General features: G+C 32.3%; 1 protein-coding gene across 4 annotated transcripts in view; it reads right to left on the reverse strand.

Annotated features, from left to right (window-relative positions):
- Positions 1 to 247: 247 nt before the first annotated feature.
- LOC134718660 (uncharacterized) overlaps positions 248 to 19,903 on the reverse strand; it is a 46,857-nt gene continuing 27,201 nt past the window's right edge. For 3 of the 4 annotated variants that reach the window (XM_063581315.1, XM_063581312.1, XM_063581314.1), the window contains exons 17-22: positions 17,106 to 17,251; positions 12,580 to 12,762; positions 11,007 to 11,108; positions 4,732 to 4,885; positions 927 to 1,115; positions 249 to 509 (exon numbers count right to left, since the gene is read on the reverse strand). In XM_063581315.1, the coding sequence (XP_063437385.1) occupies positions 319 to 509; positions 927 to 1,115; positions 4,732 to 4,885; positions 11,007 to 11,108; positions 12,580 to 12,762; positions 17,106 to 17,251 (965 nt within the window). In that variant the 3' untranslated portion in view covers positions 249 to 318. Of the gene's footprint in view, positions 510 to 926; positions 1,116 to 4,731; positions 4,886 to 11,006; positions 11,109 to 12,579; positions 12,763 to 17,105; positions 17,252 to 19,903 lie in introns of all 4 variants that reach the window. The other variant, XM_063581316.1, reaches the window with a different exon arrangement.

Genomic DNA, 19,903 nt, shown 5'->3' on the forward strand with positions numbered 1-19,903 from the left:
ATATGTAACATTGTGTTTTTTTTTTTTAATTACGTCTTTTTTACACGACTCAAAATTTATTCATGATTATAATTTCCTTACTACTACACAAATAATATGATGTAGGTAGGTATATCAACACAGTGTTAGTGTTCACATTTTCACTCTCATCTCTTTCACCATTATTGTTACTATGGTCTCAAAAACTGTTCTTTTTTCTCAGAGCTCATTCTTGATATCAGTTTATGCATTTTTTTTTGGGCAATCTTCTCTTGGTTCACAAAACTGTCATATCTCTTAACATTTTAGTTGTTCTTCTTGTATACATTTTTTTCAATTTTAAGATTTGCACACTTTTTTGTGTTTAGGCCAATGCTTTTTTTGACAAGCTTGGTTACAATAAGCAGCCATTTTGCAACGTGAACATCTTTTCAACTCTAACTTCTTTTTTGTACATTCTGAACACCTCTCCTTTTTTCTAGTTTCTGTTGCAGCTTGGTCACTTTTAAATTGTCGCATTATCTTTGCACCTGTCAGAAACATAAAACATAGTCATTTGATAATATAGATATGTAGCAAAGCCAATTTATTTTATGAAGTCATTTCAAAAGTTAGTAGATGTGGTATGATTACCAATGAGACAAATGTGCAAAAAGTTAAATCACACTCTGAAGTCAGAGAAAAATTCAAAACAGAAAGTCTTTATTAATATGTGAAAATCCAAAAGTTCAAGAGAGGAGAGGTGTTCTGATTGTGTATCCACGAAGAAGTTAGAGTTAAAAACATGTTCACATTACAAGATGGTTGATTACTGTAATCATGTTCGTCAAAAAAGCAAGACACATAGAAGTTGGCAACTACATGTCCCTGTACTGCCTACAACAATGAGCAAAACCCATAACCCAAGGCTAACACATTGGCCCTCCCTAATTCTGCCTCATGTTCACCTTTAACAGATTTACTACAGTACATGGCATGTGATTGGCTGTCTTTGTCATAACATTCCTGTGTACAGTACTGGACAGCTCGACAATCTGTACATTCCTTCATGCCACGCCCTACAGGTGTACTACAGACATGACATCTTGTATGGAACACTGCTAATGGATGGTTCTGTATCTTAGGGAAGTTCTTCTCTGTAATTAAAAAACTATATGTTATTGTTTATGCTCTAGTTTTATACAGAAATAACTAACAATATGTATTTACTTGTCAGATCAATAAGTTAAAAAGAGGCCATACCTGTCAACTTATCAAAATCTCAATGGGGGATTTTAAAGCGCAAGAAAAACTGGTGCTTCTCTTTCATTTCATACGTGTTTTTAATCTACTTCTATATAGTTTGAATGAGTATAAAATTGAGAATGGAAATAGGGAATGCATGAGTATGATTGTGCTTAAATACCCTGTTGACTGATTTAAATAGATCTAGGAAGATGTGGTGTGAGTGCCAATGAGACAAAAAATACTGTTTTGGTGTCCTCAGTAGAAAATAAGGAATTTCAAAATTCATAAATTGGGATAGTGGCAGGTCTCTGAAAGGCAGGTTTGAGAAGACACAAAAAAATCTATTATTTTGACAAGAGTTACGTCCATAATAAAATTGAGAACGGAAATGGGGAATGTGTCAAAGAGACAACAACCCGACCGTAGAAAAAAAAACTACAGCAGAAGGTCATCAACAGGTTTTCAATGTAATGAGATATTTCCGCACACGTTTGAATAGCTAGAATTTTTGAAATTTAAGGTCTATAGTAGGGGGTTCAATATACTGCAGGGGGGTCAAAATACCATGGAAATTATTTTTTTTCAAAACATTTTTCCCAGGATGTTAAATGCATACAAACTACTTATTGAAGTATTTTTACTAAGTTAAGGAGTTAGAATAGCTAGAATTTTTGAAATTTAAGGTCTATGGTAGGGGGTTCAATATACCGCAGGGGGGGTCAAAATACCATGGCTAAGTAAAATTTTCAAAATATCTTTTCCAGTATGTTCAATACATACAAACTACTTGTAGGAATATTATAACTATGTTAAGGAGTTTGAATAGCTAGAATTTTTGAAATTTAAGGTCTATAGTAGGGAGTTCAATATACTGCAGGGGGGTCAAAATACCATGGAAATTATTAATTATAATACTCCAATAAGTAGTTTGAATGTATTTAACAAACTGGCAAAGATATTTTGAAAATTTTACATAGCCATGGTATTTTGACCCCCTGCGGTATATTGAACCCCCTACCATAGACATTCAATTTCAAAAATTCAAACTATTCTTAATCCTTAACATAGTAATAATACTCCAATAAGTAGTTTGTATGCATTTAACATGCTGGAAAAGATTTTTTGAAGAAAAAATATTTTCATGGTATTTTGAGTCTGACCCCCCCCCCTACCATGGTATATTGAACCCCCTACTATAGACCTTGAATTTCAAAAACCCAAGCTATTCTAACTCCTTAACATAGTAACAATACTCCAATTTGTATTTGGTATGTATTCAACATGCTGGAAAAGATATTTTGAAAATTTTACTTAGCCATGGTATTTTGACCCCCTGCGGTATATTGAACCCCCTTCTATAGACCTTGATTTTCAAAAATTCAAGCTATTCTAACTCCTTAACATAGTAATAATACTTCAATAAGTTGTTTGCATATATTATATAACATGCTGGAAAAGATATTTTGAAAACTTTACTTAGCTTTGGTATTTTGACCCCCTGCGGTATATTGAACCCCCTACCATAGACATTCAATTTCAAAAATTCCAGCTATTCTTAATCCTTAACATATAGTAATAATACTCCAATAAGTAGTTTGTATGCATTTAACAAACTGGCAAAGATATTTTGAAAATTTTACGCAGCCATTGTATTTTGACCCCCTGCGGTATATTGAACCCCCTACCATAGACTGTCAATTTCAAAAATTCTAGCTATTCTAACTCCTTAACATTTTTGTTACTCCAATTTGTAGTTTGAATGCATTTTTAAAACATGCTTGAAAGATATTTTGAAGAAAAAAAATTCCTTTGTATTTTGACCCCCTCCCCCTTCCATGGTATATTGAACCCCCTCCTATAGACCTTGAATTTTAAAAATCCAAGTTTTTCTAACTCCACAACATAGTTTTAATACTCCAATAAGTAGTTTGTTTGTATATATTTAACATGCTGGAAAAGATATTTTGAAAATTTTACTTAGCCATGTTATTGACCATGGTATATTGAACCCCCTACTATACATCTAAAGACCTTTCATGTTAAAATATCTTGCTACTGTAACTCCTTGACATATTTATTATACTCCAATTAGTAGTTTGTATTTATTTTATTAGTTTGAAAAGATGTTTTGAAAATTTAATTTTTAAAATCAAGTGAGCCATGGTAATTTTACCCCCTCACCCTTTTTCACCATGGAGAATTAAAACTTAAAAGTCTACCATTCTATATAAATATTTTAAATTTCAAAGAAGTATAGTGTCCAAGCTACATGGTCTAGTTTTAATGCTTTAAGAAGTTTTTTGAATGAAATTTTGTTGGTTAAGACTTCAGAGCACTTATACCAAGCAAATATTTTTCTTTTAACCAATCATTGAAAATTGACCTCCCCTTCTTGTATAAATGATTTTTAATATTTGATTAGCTTTTATGTTATGTTAAATGTTTTATTAATCATCTAGAATGGAAAAAACAGGGGGGTTCAATTTACCATGGGGGTTCAATTTTTCCATACAGGGGGGGTTCAATTTACCATAGCGGTATTTTGACCCCGGGGTCATTTTACCATGGGGTTCAAAATACCATATGACACCGGATGCATCCTTCAGCTGGCCATGTTCATGAAGACAATCAGAATGATTTAATGAATCCTAGGTATTTAAATTACAATATTTGACAGTTTACCTTTTTGAACTTAAGTCAAATTAATAATCTAATGTAATAACAAAAATAGCAATAATATTTACTTTTTAGTTTAAAATTTTACATGTTTAAATAATTTTATTTAGGATGTAACACATTTGCTGTTTCGCTAAAAGTGTTTGAATATCAGCTCATGGACATAATTTTGTAGGTGACCATAATGTCATCAAAAGTTTGTTTATTTTATTTACTTCTTAATAAAATGGAATTTAGATTTTAATATTAAGGAATGATTGTTTGTTTTCAAAAATAAAATAAAATGTGTTTAAATAACACTCTAAAAGTCTAATAGACAACTTCGAGTTCGATCCATTTCCGTCAAAAACTCTGGTATTAGTGAACATTGTTCGTGCGTTTAGGGGCATCGTCACTTCCATTCCAATGTTGAACAAGTGGTTGGAAAACTATAATGCTATTTTGCACGAATTATTTGGCAAAATAAATTCTCATAATTGACTGACAATCAACGCTGCTGTCATTAGGGAATTGTGATTAAGTACTTACAAAACAAACATTATTTCTAGGTATCTTGCCCAATAATGATCTCTAAGACGCTTAATGAACATTAATAGTGCAGGGATACAGGCGATACCCTCTATCTGATAAATGACGTCACAAAGGCATGCAAAATTGATAAGAGTTTTTCCGGTGACAGATGAACTTGATAGTAGTCTATTCAGGGAGCACCACATGTTTTATGTTATATTTCTTCATAGACAGTATTTTTTTTTACAGTTATTCCTTTATTACATTATGAATGTCAATAATTTTTTTTAAGATGGTCTATAAATTACGGAATATTTTCAAAGTAATGATTTGTCTCACCAAACATCCCCTCTTTTGTGGCCTTGTCCTTCTCTCCCACAGTATAAACAGGCTGTAGGAATGATATAAAGTTCCATACACCAGATCCATTATCTCCTCCTTGAACACATTTCATAGAGTTGATACGCAACACTGTCTGAAATATCCTTGCTGCCTGAAAAAAAAAAATGTTTTGAGATCCATTGTAGAAATATCCTAGACATGTAAATGTTAAAATTTTAAAATTATTGTGTGCATTTATAAATGCTAATTTGTCATCCCAGACTAAAATGTAATTTAAAATTTTGCAATATTTTGATAAATCTAGTTTAATTCATAATTTTTTTTCTTAATTTGAGTTTAAATATCGCAATTATTACACTGTCACTTTTACACCAATTATCAAACATATCAATAATTTCTGAATTAACAGAACTCAAAAGTGTGACACCTTGTAAACTCTCTAGATAAAATACAAGAATCAAATTCAGATTTCAGAAAGCATCCTCCTTTTTTGACATCTAGAAATCATGAAAAGGAATTAAATCAAAGCGCCAAAGTGCTGTAAAGGCAGTTAATTACAGGTTGTGTGTATTTCTAGTCCAGTTATATCATTATCTTCCATAGAACAGAGGTGGTTTGTAGAATTTAAGATTTAGAGTTCTTTTGTACCTAGTTCACCTATATCTATAGTCTACTGTTTACAGTATATTTTCTGTGCCTCCCATGAAATGCATTTTTAGCCATGGTCTTGTCAGTTTGCTTTAAATCTATGAGTTTGACTGTCCCTTTTGTGTCTTTCGTCCCTCTTCTTTAGACATATAAGAACTTTTTCTTTTCAATATAAATAGACTATTTTTAATTATTGATTGTATACGCATATTCTATGACTCCCATAAAAAATAGTTCACAAAGATTGACTAGTCTCTGTACTGTGTGTATAGCAAGAACATCAAGTAACATAATGGTAAATGTACATAGAAACATGTCAACTTTTTTGATGACCATACCTGCCAACTGTCAGTACATTGTATTTGCAGAGTATTTCCCCCATCGAGCTCGAGGCTCCCAAATGGCAATTTTGTAAGAGCAATTTTGTCGACTATTTTAAAGAAAACAATTAATTCAACAATGGCTATGAGCTTGTTAATGCACGAAGAAGCCAAAAACCACATTAGAATATATTTGAAGGGAATCCATGACAAATCGTCCCACTTTTTCACTAACTCGCCCCACTTTAAAAACAAGAGTGTACACACTGAAATGTCTCGCCTTCTTTACTAATCATTGATATTATGTTGATAGTCCTAATAATTAAGCTTTATTACAACTGTCACACAATCTTAACATAAACAAAGAAAACTAAACATTGACCTTTGGACCATGAAAATGAGGTTAAGGTCAGATAAACCATACCAGGTTGGCATGTACAGCTAACAATTCTTCCATACAACAAATAAAATTGACTTATTGCTTATAGTTTAAGAAAAACAGACCAAAACACAAAAGCTTAACACTGAGTAATGAACCGTAAAAATGAGATCAAGGTCAAATAAAACCTGCGTGACTGACATATAGATCATGAAATATTTCCATACACCAAATATAGTTGACCTATTGCATATAGTATTAGAAAAACAGACCAAAACTCAAAAACTTAACTTTGACCACTGAACCATGAAAATGAGGTCAAGGTCATGTGACACCTGCCATGTAGACCTGTACATCTTACAACCATTCCATACACAAAATATAGAAAACCTATTGCAAACAGTATAAGAAAAACAGACCAAAACACAAAACTTAACTATAACCACTAATCCATGAAAATGAGGTCAAGGTCAGATGACACCTGCCAGTTGGACATGTACACCTTACAGTGCTTCCATACACCGAATATACTAGACCTATTGCTAATAGTATCTCAGATATGGACTTGACCACCAAAACTTAACCTTGTTCGCTGATCCATGAAATGAGGTCGAGGTCAAGTGAAAACTGTCTGACGGGACAAGAGGACCTTGCAAGGTATGCACATACCTAATATAGTTATCCTATTACTTATAATAAGAGAGAATTTAACATTACAAAAAATTTTAACTTTTTTTTCAAGTAGTCACTGAACTATGAAAATGAGGTCAAGGACATTGGACATGTGACTGACGGAAACTTCGTAACATGAGGCAACCATATACAAAGCATGAAGCATCCAGGTCTCCCACCTTCTAAAATATAAAGCTTTTAAGAACTGAGCTAACATCGCCGCCGCCGTAGGATCACTATCCCTATGTCGAGCTTTCTGCGAAAAAAGTCGCAGGCTTGACAAAAAAACTGCCCCAACCTGGATTACCAAATCGCCCTTCTTGTGAACTGTGTTAAATCCCATTAATATTACTCCTGCCAACTGGTCCCACCTAATGGAAATCGGTGAAATCTAGATAAATATATTATTAACCAGGATGAATTTAGTAATGCCAACACACCCCACTTATGGAAAAAGATGTTATCCCATTGAATATAAGTTCAATTCCTTATATTGCATTATGATACAGTTAACAGGTTTCTTTTCAATTGTTATGCAAATAACTAAGCTTCAAAACTTACAGTTATTCTTCAACAATCAGTTGTTTTTTTTAGAATTATATATAATTTCAGTATATATCAATAATAGTAATTAAATTAATTTTCGGTTTGCTTGTATTCTGTGTAGATTAGTTTTCATTAAAGTGGTGCGAGTTTTTATTTTTAATTATATATATATATATATATATTAATCTAAATATTACCGTTTTTTTATAAGTAGGGCGAGTTGGCAGGAGTTATAGTAAACATGATTTAACCAATTTCACATGTGGGGCGATTTGATAAATCAGTTTGTGGCGTTTTTTTTAAAAGTGGGGCGATAAACCAGTGGGGCGACTTGTCCTGCTTCCATTTGAAGGCCCCCTTGAAGGTTTTGTATGACTATATGAACCATCTTTCACATAAAACCCCCATGTGCATTTTGAAAAGTTGTCAGATATGTTTCTAACACCAGGCAAAATCTACCGGTATGAATGAAAAAGAAGTTTTCAATTAAGGCTCTGTGGCCATAACAGCTGTCTCATTAGCATTTTAACCACTTCCCATATTTGCAATTAAAACAATAGAAGACAAATTATTCAAAGCAAAAACAAAACTTACTTGTAAATATGAAATTCTCTTTACGGTATGAGTTTTTCTCATTGTTTGAGATTGTACAGTAGTACCTGTAACTGCTTATACCTATTTCTTATTCACTTTTGCTTGATAAACTCACTAAATATCATATACATTGTACCACATCTCCTTATTTTTATAAGCATTCCAATAACATGAACAATTGTAATTCAATTCTATATACCAAAGCAAAATGAACTGCACCACTTTCATTCACTAGTATGCATCTTTTGGCAAAATACAAGTTCTTAAATGACACAATATATATTTATTGATAAAAAAATAAAATTTAGTATACTACTCTTTAACAGGTATAAAAAAGCACAGCTGTGTCATAACTTGTGAAATCTGTGCTGAAAACATAGACATTGATAGTATTTGAGTAATTCCATAAGTGAATCTCAACATTAGCATGTCAGTTGGTGGTGGACAGTTATAGTTCCTTCCTGCAGGCTAGGATGAATGACTTTTCAGGAAAACCAATTTCACAAATAAAAACTTTCCTCTAGATTTCTCCTACAATATTCATCCAGTTCAGTTCTTTTGTTTTAATTGGACACCGTCCTGATTTTTAATTTTGCAAACCATTCAGTCTCTTGCTTGCAAATGGTGCATGAAAATAGGATGGGTATGGCAGTAGACAAGTCTCTTTAATGTGGGTTTGTGCCCTGAAAAAAAGTTTTATAACTTAAGTTTTTTTGAAACTTGTGCAACACACATACCTAAATAACTATAACATAGAAGAGAGCATCATTCGTGTCAATGTTTCGTTCCTGTTTACATTGTCATTGATATTTTTTCAGAAAGCCTGAGGCATAGCTCATGAATTCCTGTCATTACATCCTAAATTAATATAATTACTGATAGAATAATTATCAGCATGATATGCGTACACTATCATTGTACAGCCCAAGTCTTCAGTATATATAATTGTTGCATTCATTCACTCCTGTGTTCAGTCGTTCAAAAATATTTAAACATCAACAAATGAACTTTAATAAGGACAAAAAAACACTAGAAAAGATACGTACATACAACCCTTGTTTTATAAGTGTATTTGAAAGAGAAATATATCTGGTTAAACGATGTATAAAGGAGAAATATATCTGGTTAAACGATGTATAAAGGAGGAAAAATTGTAGATATTGCATTACGATGCTTTCTACCTAATAGCACGTGGATATGTTTACATATTTAGACTTGACCCAGTATGACCCGTACCGTGTAGGTCACCGCCGTCATTTAAACACTAGACTACAGTCGTGTATAAGACAATAAAAAGCTTAAGCCTGTACTATTTGTGTGAAGTAAATGTGTTTGTTCTGTACATTTAAATTGTTTTACCTGATAGCAAGGACGTATATCTATCCGTTTCCTTCTCAATTCACTTTGTCAAATTCTTCGAACTTCTTCAAAACATACGTATTACTGCGCCCGGAAGTGAGAAAAATATGAGAAATCCTCGTAAAATAATGCTATCTTCAATTTTGTGGAATCCATTTTGTTATATTTATTATACAAAGATAAAAAAAAGTTACCATTAATTATGAATTTGCATATCATTATACGGAACGTTATGGACTATTTTTCCATAGCTGTATGTCGGTCATTTTGGCGGGAAATCATGTACACATACACATGTAGATTGGCTGGTACCCGATCGTAATGTTACACATCACATATATCAAATAGCTAATACCCGGAACGTAGTACCGGGAACCAGGATAATACGTAGACAACATACATAACTAATACCGAAATTGAAAATGCTTTACGGTTTCTCGTTCATAAACTGAATTCCGCTTTGAATTATAGAAGATGCAATATTAATCATGTTCAGTCGACTTTTCATTGTTTTATCAACGTCTGAAAGAATCTTTAGATGTCAGATAACACTCGAAATTGACCCGACCTCTTTCCACACGGAATACACGTAATGATAGTTTGTAGTCAGGTTGACTGCTTATAATGCAAAATACACACTAATAACAAGTTCTATAAAACGAACAATACACACTGATTGTTTCTTTAGTCCCTAATGTAAATGAAAGAAACAAAAACCATATCATACCATAAAAACAAGAGGAGAAATTCGAACATTTCCGGATCTATTTCTGGCAAAAAGACCCCCTGCATAGATTGCGTATGAAAAGATGAACCTCATGACTTAAAAGTCAGGCCTTAAAGCACTGCCTTTAAAAAAAAATGAAATAAACAAAGAAGCTATGCATACATTTTTTTCAGTAACACAGAGATAGGTCTCAACTTCATGTAATTAAATATCATATTATATACACAGAAAATAAAATGAAAATACTTTGCAAAACATTTAAACTTAGAAGTTAATAAATCAGGCCTGAATGGACAGGGCCATGTAATCTCCATGCAATTATATGTGGTTACACATACGCAAAATCAAAAATTATGCAAGTGCATATCAAATATATTAACTTACCATTACGGGTTCATCTTTATCAACCCTAATAACAACTAATATTTAAACTAAGCAAAAGTGAACAGAACTTGACTGAGTGGGTGGGACTAAAGTTTTTCCATGGAAATCTAATAGAAATGGCTGCAAGTGGTCCTCAAATACAACCCATATATATTTTATACTGATAATGATTAGAACATATATTCTATTGATGTGAATCTCTCTGTGAAATGTTATTTGATATTTTTCATGCTTGCTGCAACACAAAAAGGAGATGAATACAAAAATTCATTCAATTGTTCACTGACTTGTTTCATTTTGTATTTAAATAGTGATTTTAAATGAACAGAATATATTATTTTTGGTTAGACTTTTTCATTGAATCATTTTCTCCTTATTCTAAATAATAAAGAGGGGCCTGATGGGTTATTTTCTTTCTTTGTGATTGGCACAAATTACACTATGGTGATCAGTTTTTCTACAGATAATTTTTCTTTTATATATTTTTGTGATCTGTGATCATAGAAATTTATATTCTGTGAATCTTGATTGACAAAAAAATCAACTTGTGAATCGTGAAGAGACCCCCCTCCCTCTCCCCAATCAGGCCCCTCATTAATGTGATAAATATCAACATCTTCATTTCACTAACTGTAATACCTACTTCTGCTGTATTTCCCATGGGATGACTTTTGTCCTCATCATCATACCAATATTTTCTCATAAATTTCAGATGTGATCCCTTTGCAACCTTGCCCTCTGCTTCCTGAAATGTAATCAACACTGTATGACCATTATAAATGTCTCCTGTAAACAAATGTCTTAAGTTACATCAATGCAAAATAACACTAGTCATGGCAAAATTCAGTCTTAGGCCACGGTTTTTTAATTTGTTGGTTTACGGATTTTTTCCATGAAATAGTCGGGTTGGTCGGTCGGTCGGACAGAAAAAAAAATGCAAAATAAATATTCATTTCACCTTTCTAACAAAATGTTTTTTATGCTATTTTGTCATCACTTCAAATTTTACTTCGATGAATATTCTTGCTCAGCTGTCATAAATATCGCATGACATTATCTAATGATTTGCCGTAAAAAAGGGGGGTGTTCACAGACAAAGATGAAATTAAATCATCATTTCACAATCAAGAAAAACAAATTCGCGTAGCTCTTTAAAATCAATTCCAGAAAACTTGGTGAGTAATGATCTTCAAAAACGAAAACTGATAAAGAAAAACATGTAAAAAACGTTGTACGAAAATAAGTTTCAACACACGTGTCAAAAAGGTAATACTCTCGTCCACGGAAAAAACGAGAATATCGGGTTAATCTGGTGTCATGCATTCCCGTTTTTTATCCAAATGGACAATATTTTTTTTTATTATCCATTAAATGAGAAAAATCTAAATGACTTGTTGATATTCAGAACTTTTACTTCCAAGGTGCTTTCCACCTGTCCACATTTGGACAAGTCTATTTCTATGAGATTATGCATCTTACAGACTGATGACAAATAAGGGAATGAACTTATTGTGTAACTGGTTTTAAACACAGATTTCGATCCGCAAAATTATTTGTGTAAACGACATTTCAAGGTCAGTTATAATTGATTTGTTTATTTTTAAAAACGTAAACTGGAAGTTTTATTTTTTCACAACAGAGAGTGTTATCAATTTTGTTAGTGATTCATGCATTTCATTTCATAAAAATAGAAGAATTTAATTATTTTTCAGGGATAATGTATTTGCTTGGGTCGGCGGGATTAAAAAAGCATGAAAAGTCAATTTTATCTTTATTCTAGGAATCGGCAAAATTGGGTCGGAGGATCCGTAAACCAACAAATTAAAAAATTCTGGCCTTACACTTAGATGATAATGTACGGAATTTTTTTTTGTGTGTTCTACAAAAATGAACATAATGTCACATAATTAGTTGAGTTTTTAATATTTAGCAACCTTGTTTATAGTCAATAACAATGATTTGATGTACACTTTTGGAAATATTACCTAGAATGCATTCACACAATTTTATCTAGGGGCCAGTTGAGGACAACCAGTGGGTGCAGGATTTTCTAAATGTGTTGAAAACCATTTGTGGCCTTCGTCTGTTGTCTGCTCTTTGGTTGGGTTGTTGTCTCTTTGACATACTTATCATTTTCATTCTTAATTTTATTAGATTCTGTAACAGTAAATTTTCAAGTAAATTTCAAAACTATGATTTTATGATACTAGTCTTACCAGTTTGTTATAAATTTCAAAGTCGATCCAAACAACTTTAAGTGTCATTTTTCCATCTACTTCATGTTCTCCAGTAACAGCCAAGAAGATTTCATCTGGGTATTTCCCACATTCCTGGTCTCTATGACGACCAGCAGTAGGATCTACCATTCTCTTGTCACGGATCAGCGAATATGAGCACACCTGGATTGGAGAAAATTATTACGTCAATGGTTTGGAGTAATTTGATCAAAGACTAGAATAATTTATGTACACATGTGCCTGTGCCAAATAAGGAGCTTACAATTCAATGGTTGTCTTTTGTTACTGTCTTACATATAAATATATTTGTTTTTTCTTCATTTTTTAGTTCATTAATATTATAAGGTTGTTAGTTTTCTCATCTAAATTGTATACATTTGTGATATCTGAGCCTTTTATAGCTGACTTTGTGGTGTAGGCTTTGTTCTTTGTTGAAGGCAGTAAGATGACCTATATTTGTTAATTTCTGCATCTTTGGTCTCTTGTAGAGAGCTGTTCTATTGGCAATCATACCACATCTTCTTTTTTACATTACAGCTAGTGCATGTCATGCATTTATTAATCTAATGATTATATAACAGTATCTAACTTTATAAATTCCAATTTAAGCATCACGGGTAGTAAGGTCGTCATATCGAGTAGCGTTAAGTACAGTGATTTTGTCATAGTTTGGATAAGTTTGACATGGTTAATTTATGTTGCTTCCCCAAACTATTGCCTCAGTTCTATTCACAAGAGCAGATAAACAGCAAATAAGATGCTTGAATCTGTATTGGAGGTCAAACGATCTATATTGGTATTGTTGTTTCACGAAATTAACGCATAATAAGCAAGAAATCGGAATTGCTATGGTTTGGTTAAGAGATTGACATGGTTCGGTTAAGAGTCTAGAAATTCGTCATGGTTTTGGTCAAGATTGTCATGGTTTAGATCGAAATAAATATATATGTGTTTCACTTTAATACTGAAAATTTGATTGATAGCGCCAGCTATTGAACGAAGTAACACTATATATTAACTGCCTGAGAAGAAAAAAAGCCTGTTTTACCAAATTTAGTGGATTTAATCGTCAAAGCGTAAATTAAACATGTCATGTTACTTTTCGTAAGTTTTCTACAATATAAATTTAAAAGTCACTTCTCTTTTAAACTAGCTTTCGATATAATTTTACAAAAAAAAAAGACAAAGCGTTGCTTCTGTTTCACATGTAATCTTTCTCCATATGTCCATGCTTGACTCTGCCGGGGGTATCATGAGCGGCATCACTAGTCAAATAGCTAAAGACTTTTACTCAAAAGTGGCGGCCAGTCAAAAAGTAATTCTTAATTTTCTTTTCTAGAATTATACATTTGTTGGTTTTTCTTTATTTTAAATTTTGAACCAGTTTATGATGAATAAAAGGAGATGTGGGGTTAAAGGTTCATGACACAGTAACCCAACTACAAAACTAACCAAAAGATATTAAGAGGACATCTTAAGTCTTCAACCATTTACGAAACCGAATAGTTACGCGTGACATGGACAATTGCTTTATTGGTTTTAAAACTATATAATAGGTGAAATTACAATAAAAAGTACTTTCAAAGTTCGAATTTAAAACATGAAAAATCACAACTCCAATTTTGGATTTAAGCCGATATAATGTTCAAGTTCATCAATTATTATTACGAATCAATAAAAAATCTTTGTAATATTGTATAAATGCATCGTGTATAGTATCATTAAATTATTTCATATATTTTACTTTTTATGTAATAAAGTTTCTATACTATCTGAAAAAAAACTCTTGCTATCTAGTCTTAAGTATGAGGTAGGACAACTTGTCGCGTCACTAGGTTCTGGACATTTTTAGTGAGTCGCAACTTCGGAATTCAGTAAATATGTTTTTGAAATTAAATATGTAAAACCCTTCCTTTCACAATAGTTAGCACTTATGAATGCCTGTTTGGTGTCTGTGTTGAAAACTTATATTTTCATGATTTCGTAGTTTATAACTTCTTTTCAAATTGTGTAACATAAAAACAACGCAGTCAAATTCATAATTGTTTTTTTTTGTGTTATTTATTTACACGTTAAGGCTCCAAATTTTACACAAATGCATTGAATTGGACTCATACAATTTATCAGAGGCAATTGCATCTATTGCTCTATTAGACGGGTCATTTGAAGCTGTTGGTGATACTGATTCACTTCTAGCATTCATAAAGTTTAAATGATATATTGTCTCATTTTCAAGATAATGACATTTTTAGATATCATATCATGCTCTTTTATGGTACTGAAAAATTCCTTGAGCACCATGTGCAAATCCATCATATAGGTTCACGATTGCACTTTTACGTTTAGCAGTAGATCTTCGGGGTTGGTCAAACATTGCATGGCTACTGAAATAAATAAACGTAGTATTGTTTAATTAGTTCTTTGGGATTTGAGTTTATAATATGACTGCAACAATAAAAAAAAATAAAATTAAGAAACAAATATTGAAAAATAGGATCCTCTCAATATTGTTTCATAAAATGCTATTCAATGAAACTACAGTGTTAAATATATATCGTTATTTATTGCTAGAAACAATCCAAAGATGCTCACAATATTGGCAGCAGAATTACATCCTGAAATTCAAAAGAAGCTATTTTAGAATCATGACTTTTTATCATTTGTTATTTATTTGAAACTAGGTCCCACTAAATATCAGTACTTTTTTTGTGTTTTTAGTGTTTCTCTTACTTGATTTTCTTGTTTAAACCCGATTTGGTTTTGCATGTGTGGCATGGTTAAGGTGAAGAAGAGGTTGGGGATCCCTCAAACATGTGTTACTCTGCAATATTTTGTTTATACTGTCTCAAGTTAAGTGTCGGTAATGCCGTGAGTATTGTATGTAACTGTGTATCATATTTTGCTATTTATTTTGAACAGAAATTAGGCTGATGGTTTTCTAATTGGAATTCCTATACATTTAATTTTGTCACAGCCTTTTATATCTTGCTAAGAAATATGGTTTTGCTCATTGTTAAATGTTAAAGGACTCTTGAAGACAAAACGTTGCTAACATCTACGTCATTTGATCTCGGGTGGATATATCAGTTATATCATTGGCAATCATAATGCATCTACTTATAACATATCTCTACATTGTATGTGCGTTTTTATGTCCTTTTGTGTTTCAAATGGAACAATTTTTGTTAATTTTGATAGTAGTTCCTCATTATACACGACAAGAATTACATAACAGAACCATGTCGAACATGAACTTAACCATGACACGAATGAACCAAACCATGACACAGATATTTCAGTTATTTTGAATTGAATGCAAAAGTAGGTATTTTTCAGAATAATTGACCGCAGTGTTATATCACGAAGATATATGTGATGTAACAGACTGTAAGAAAATAACTTTTTTTATGCACGATAAACCAATTAGCAAGTTTTAAATTTTGACATACGCAAGCTTTGTTCTGTGTTAAATCATTAACTATATGATACAACTTGTGGTGTACTAACATATTTACTTTATACAAAGGTACTTACCAGCTTGAATTAATTATCAGAAGTTCTGTTTACAAAATATCCCATTGTTTACATTTTTGCATTGATTGTCATCAAAAAGACTTAACACCGTCATGTCAAACTTATCCAAACTATGACAAAATCACTGTACTAAACGCTCCTCGATATGACGACCTTACTACCCGTGATACTGAAGTTTTAATAATACACCCTTGATTAAGGACTAGAAATTAAGAAAATACATAAACCAGGTAAATAACTAGGGGCTCCAAAGAGCCTGTGTCGCTCACCTTGGTCTATGTGAATATTAATCAAAGGACGCAGATGGATTCATGACAAAATTGTGTTATGGTGATGGTGATGTGTTTGTACATCTCACTTTACTGAACATTTTTGCTGCTTACAACTATTTCTATCTATAATGAACTTGGTCCAGTAGTTTCAGTAGAAAATGTTAGTAAAAATTTACAAATTTTAATGAAAATTGTTAAAAATTGACTATGAAAGACAATAACTCCTTAGGGGGTCAGTTGACCATTATTGCTGTGTACAGTTTTACCTCTATCTATAATAATATTTAAGATAATAACCAAAAACAGCAAAATTTCCCTAAAATTACCAATTCAGGGGCAGCAACCCAACAACAGGTTGTTGGATTCACCTTAAAATCAGGGCAGCTAGATCTTGACCTGAAAAACAACTTATCTCCTCGTCAGATTTGTTCTTAATGCTTTGGTTTTTGAGTTATAAGCCAAAAACTGCATTTTACCCCTATGTTCTATTTATAGCCATGGTGGCCATCTTGGTTGATAGGCCGGGTCACGCCACACATTTTTTAAACTACATACCCCAAAGATGATTGTGGTCAAGTTTGGATTAATTTGGCCCAATAGTTTCAGAGAAGATTTTTGTAAAAGATAACAAGTGATGAGAAAAGCTCATTTGGCCTTTTAGGCCAGGTGAGCTAAAAATGTAAACAAAAGAAGCCAAACCTTTGATCTGACAACTGGGGGACTCTTAACCCAAAAGAGTATAATTTGTAGTGTATTTTTAAATTCCACAAAGTAATCTGGTGCCTTGTCTGATCCTCCTGCTATCATTCCTTTCCTTTGCATCTGTCTAGTGGTATCAAACATACCTGCATAAATATAAGAACATTTTATCATTGTCATTTTATTGTTATTTTTTTAACCAAATAATCAAAAGATTTAGGATTGTTCCATGAAAAGATACAGGAGACTGAGGGGTGGGGGGAGAGGATACTTCCTAACTGTGAACGGGAGTTCTTGTTTAATATTACATTGTTACGTAAAAAGTTTTATAATTGTAAAATGTTAGATGTTTTTAAAGGTGCATCACCTTAAATAATAATTATGTTTTGATAACTGTCATTACTTGATAGTATAAAAGAGTGGTAAAATTATATATAAGGAATGTCTTAATTAATATTTTGCTGGCTCTTACTTACCTGGTTTCTGAACAAATATGTCCATCCATTTGAATCTAGGTTTTGGGTGCACAAGTTTGAGTTAGCATTATGTTGATATATAACTTAAGGGGGCTCTCGGGTATAAATCTTCATTTTTTTAAAATAAAATTTCAATAAACTAGATATCATTGAGATGGGAGCCATCTCTGTGGGCCTCGCTGTCATTAACGTGGGGTAAATAAGTTGTATGGATAATCTGATATGAAGCATTATTTGAAGTTATTACATAGTCTCATGTGTGATTTTGATCTAAGATTTTAAGTTAAAACTGATGAATATTATCATCTTACTTTCATAGTATAATAGTGATATGACTGCATGATGTGAACTCATTGTTGACTACTCTAAGGTGACTTCTGGATATATGGATTGATGTTTGAACAATATGTTTAAAGGTGCTGCCCAATTGATATTTGTCACATATTTTTAGAATTATGCCTTCAATATATTATGACCCACCAAGTATAAAGTATGAAATATTAACGGTTCTTGAGAGGTAGAGCGGACACAATTTGTTAAGAACAACGAACGGATGGACAGACCGACAGACTGACCTTAGACCTAGGATGTATACATTATGACACATTCTCTGGTGTTGGTTAATATATATGTTAAGTTGAAAATGTTTGTCAGGTATAAAGTATGAAATAATAACAGCTGTCCTCTCAAAATATAATGTGGATCAAATTTGTTAGCGATGGACAGACCAAAAGACAGACAGACCTTTGACCTAGGAAGTGGTACATACATCAGGACACACCCTCTGGTGTTGGTTAAAATGGATGTCAAGTATAATATTTGAAATCATAACGGTTCTCAAGATATAGAGCGGACACAATCTTCACCTCAGGACACAAGGTTGTCAACTGAAACCAAAGTTTTTGACCTTGACCTTTGACCTAGGAAGTTGTACATACATCATGACACGCCCTCTGGTGGTTGATAAAATGGATGTCAAGTATAAACTTTGAAATCATAATGGTTATCTAGATATGGAGCGGACACAATCTTCACCACAGGACATGGGGTTGTCAACTGAAACCAAAGTTTTTGACCTTGACCTTTGACCTAGGAAGTTGTACATACATCATGACACGCCCTCTGGTGGTTGATAAAATGGATGTCAAGTATAAACTTTGAAATCATAATGGTTATCTAGATATGGAGTGGACACGATCTTCACCACAGGACATGGGGTTGTCAACTGAAACCAAAGTTTTTGACCTTGACCTTTGACCTAGGAAGTTGTACATACAACATGACTCACACTCTGGTGTTGGTTAATAATCATATTAAGTATTAAGGGGGCTCGCGGGTCTAAATCAATTTTTTTATTTAATATAAGATTTCGCTATATTTTTCTATAAATTAACTTTATCTTATACCTAATAGAAAAATGAAATAAAAAAATGGGGTCACCGTTCATTAACGCTCACAATCTGCCTTCGAAAAAAGCATACGTTTTTGCTAATGTCCCTTTTTTCTGTTGAACTAATAGGAGAAAAAGAGTTAATATAGAAATTAAAAAAGAACTAAATTACAGAAATGACTAAAATTTTACAATTATTTAGTTTATGTACAGCTTTTTCGAAAATAACAATAAAAAATATAGGTTACCGATGAGTTAAAAAAGATATTTAAATTTAAATGCCAAAATGGCATTTTTGCACCAAAGGGAGATAATTTGGAGCTTTTTCAATGATATCTACATTTTAAAAGTCACCTGGGGCCAACACGTATTGTTTTTTTTTGAATAATTTTTTACCATATGATAAAGTAACAACTTCTTAAGGTAATTAATAAAATTTGTAATGAAAAATAAATGTTTTGATTTTTTTCTGAAAATTTTATACCCACGAGCCTCCTTAAGTATGAAATCATAATGGTTCTCTAGATATGGAGCGGACACGAAAGTGTTACGGACGGACAGACTTATCACTATAGGGCGACCCGCCTTTGGCGGGGCCCTAATAAACTTTATCCTAAACCTGATAGAAAAATAAATTAAAATATGAGGTCACCTTCATTTAAGCTCACAAACTGCCTTCTAAAGAAGCATACATTTTTGTTAAGGTACTTCTTTCTGTTGAACTTATCATGCTAATAGGAAGAAAAAAAGTAATATTGAAATAAAAAAAGAACTGAATCACAGAAATTGCTTAAATTCAAACAATAGTTAAGTTTATCAGCTTATTTGAAAAAAATTATAGGTCAATGATGATTTATAAAAGATATTTCAATTTTGATGCCAAAAATGGCATTTTTTTCACTGAAGGGAGATAATTTGGAAACTTTTTAATG

This window comes from Mytilus trossulus, chromosome 5, assembly GCF_036588685.1.
Source record: "Mytilus trossulus isolate FHL-02 chromosome 5, PNRI_Mtr1.1.1.hap1, whole genome shotgun sequence".
Lineage (NCBI taxonomy): Eukaryota > Metazoa > Mollusca > Bivalvia > Mytilida > Mytilidae > Mytilus > Mytilus trossulus.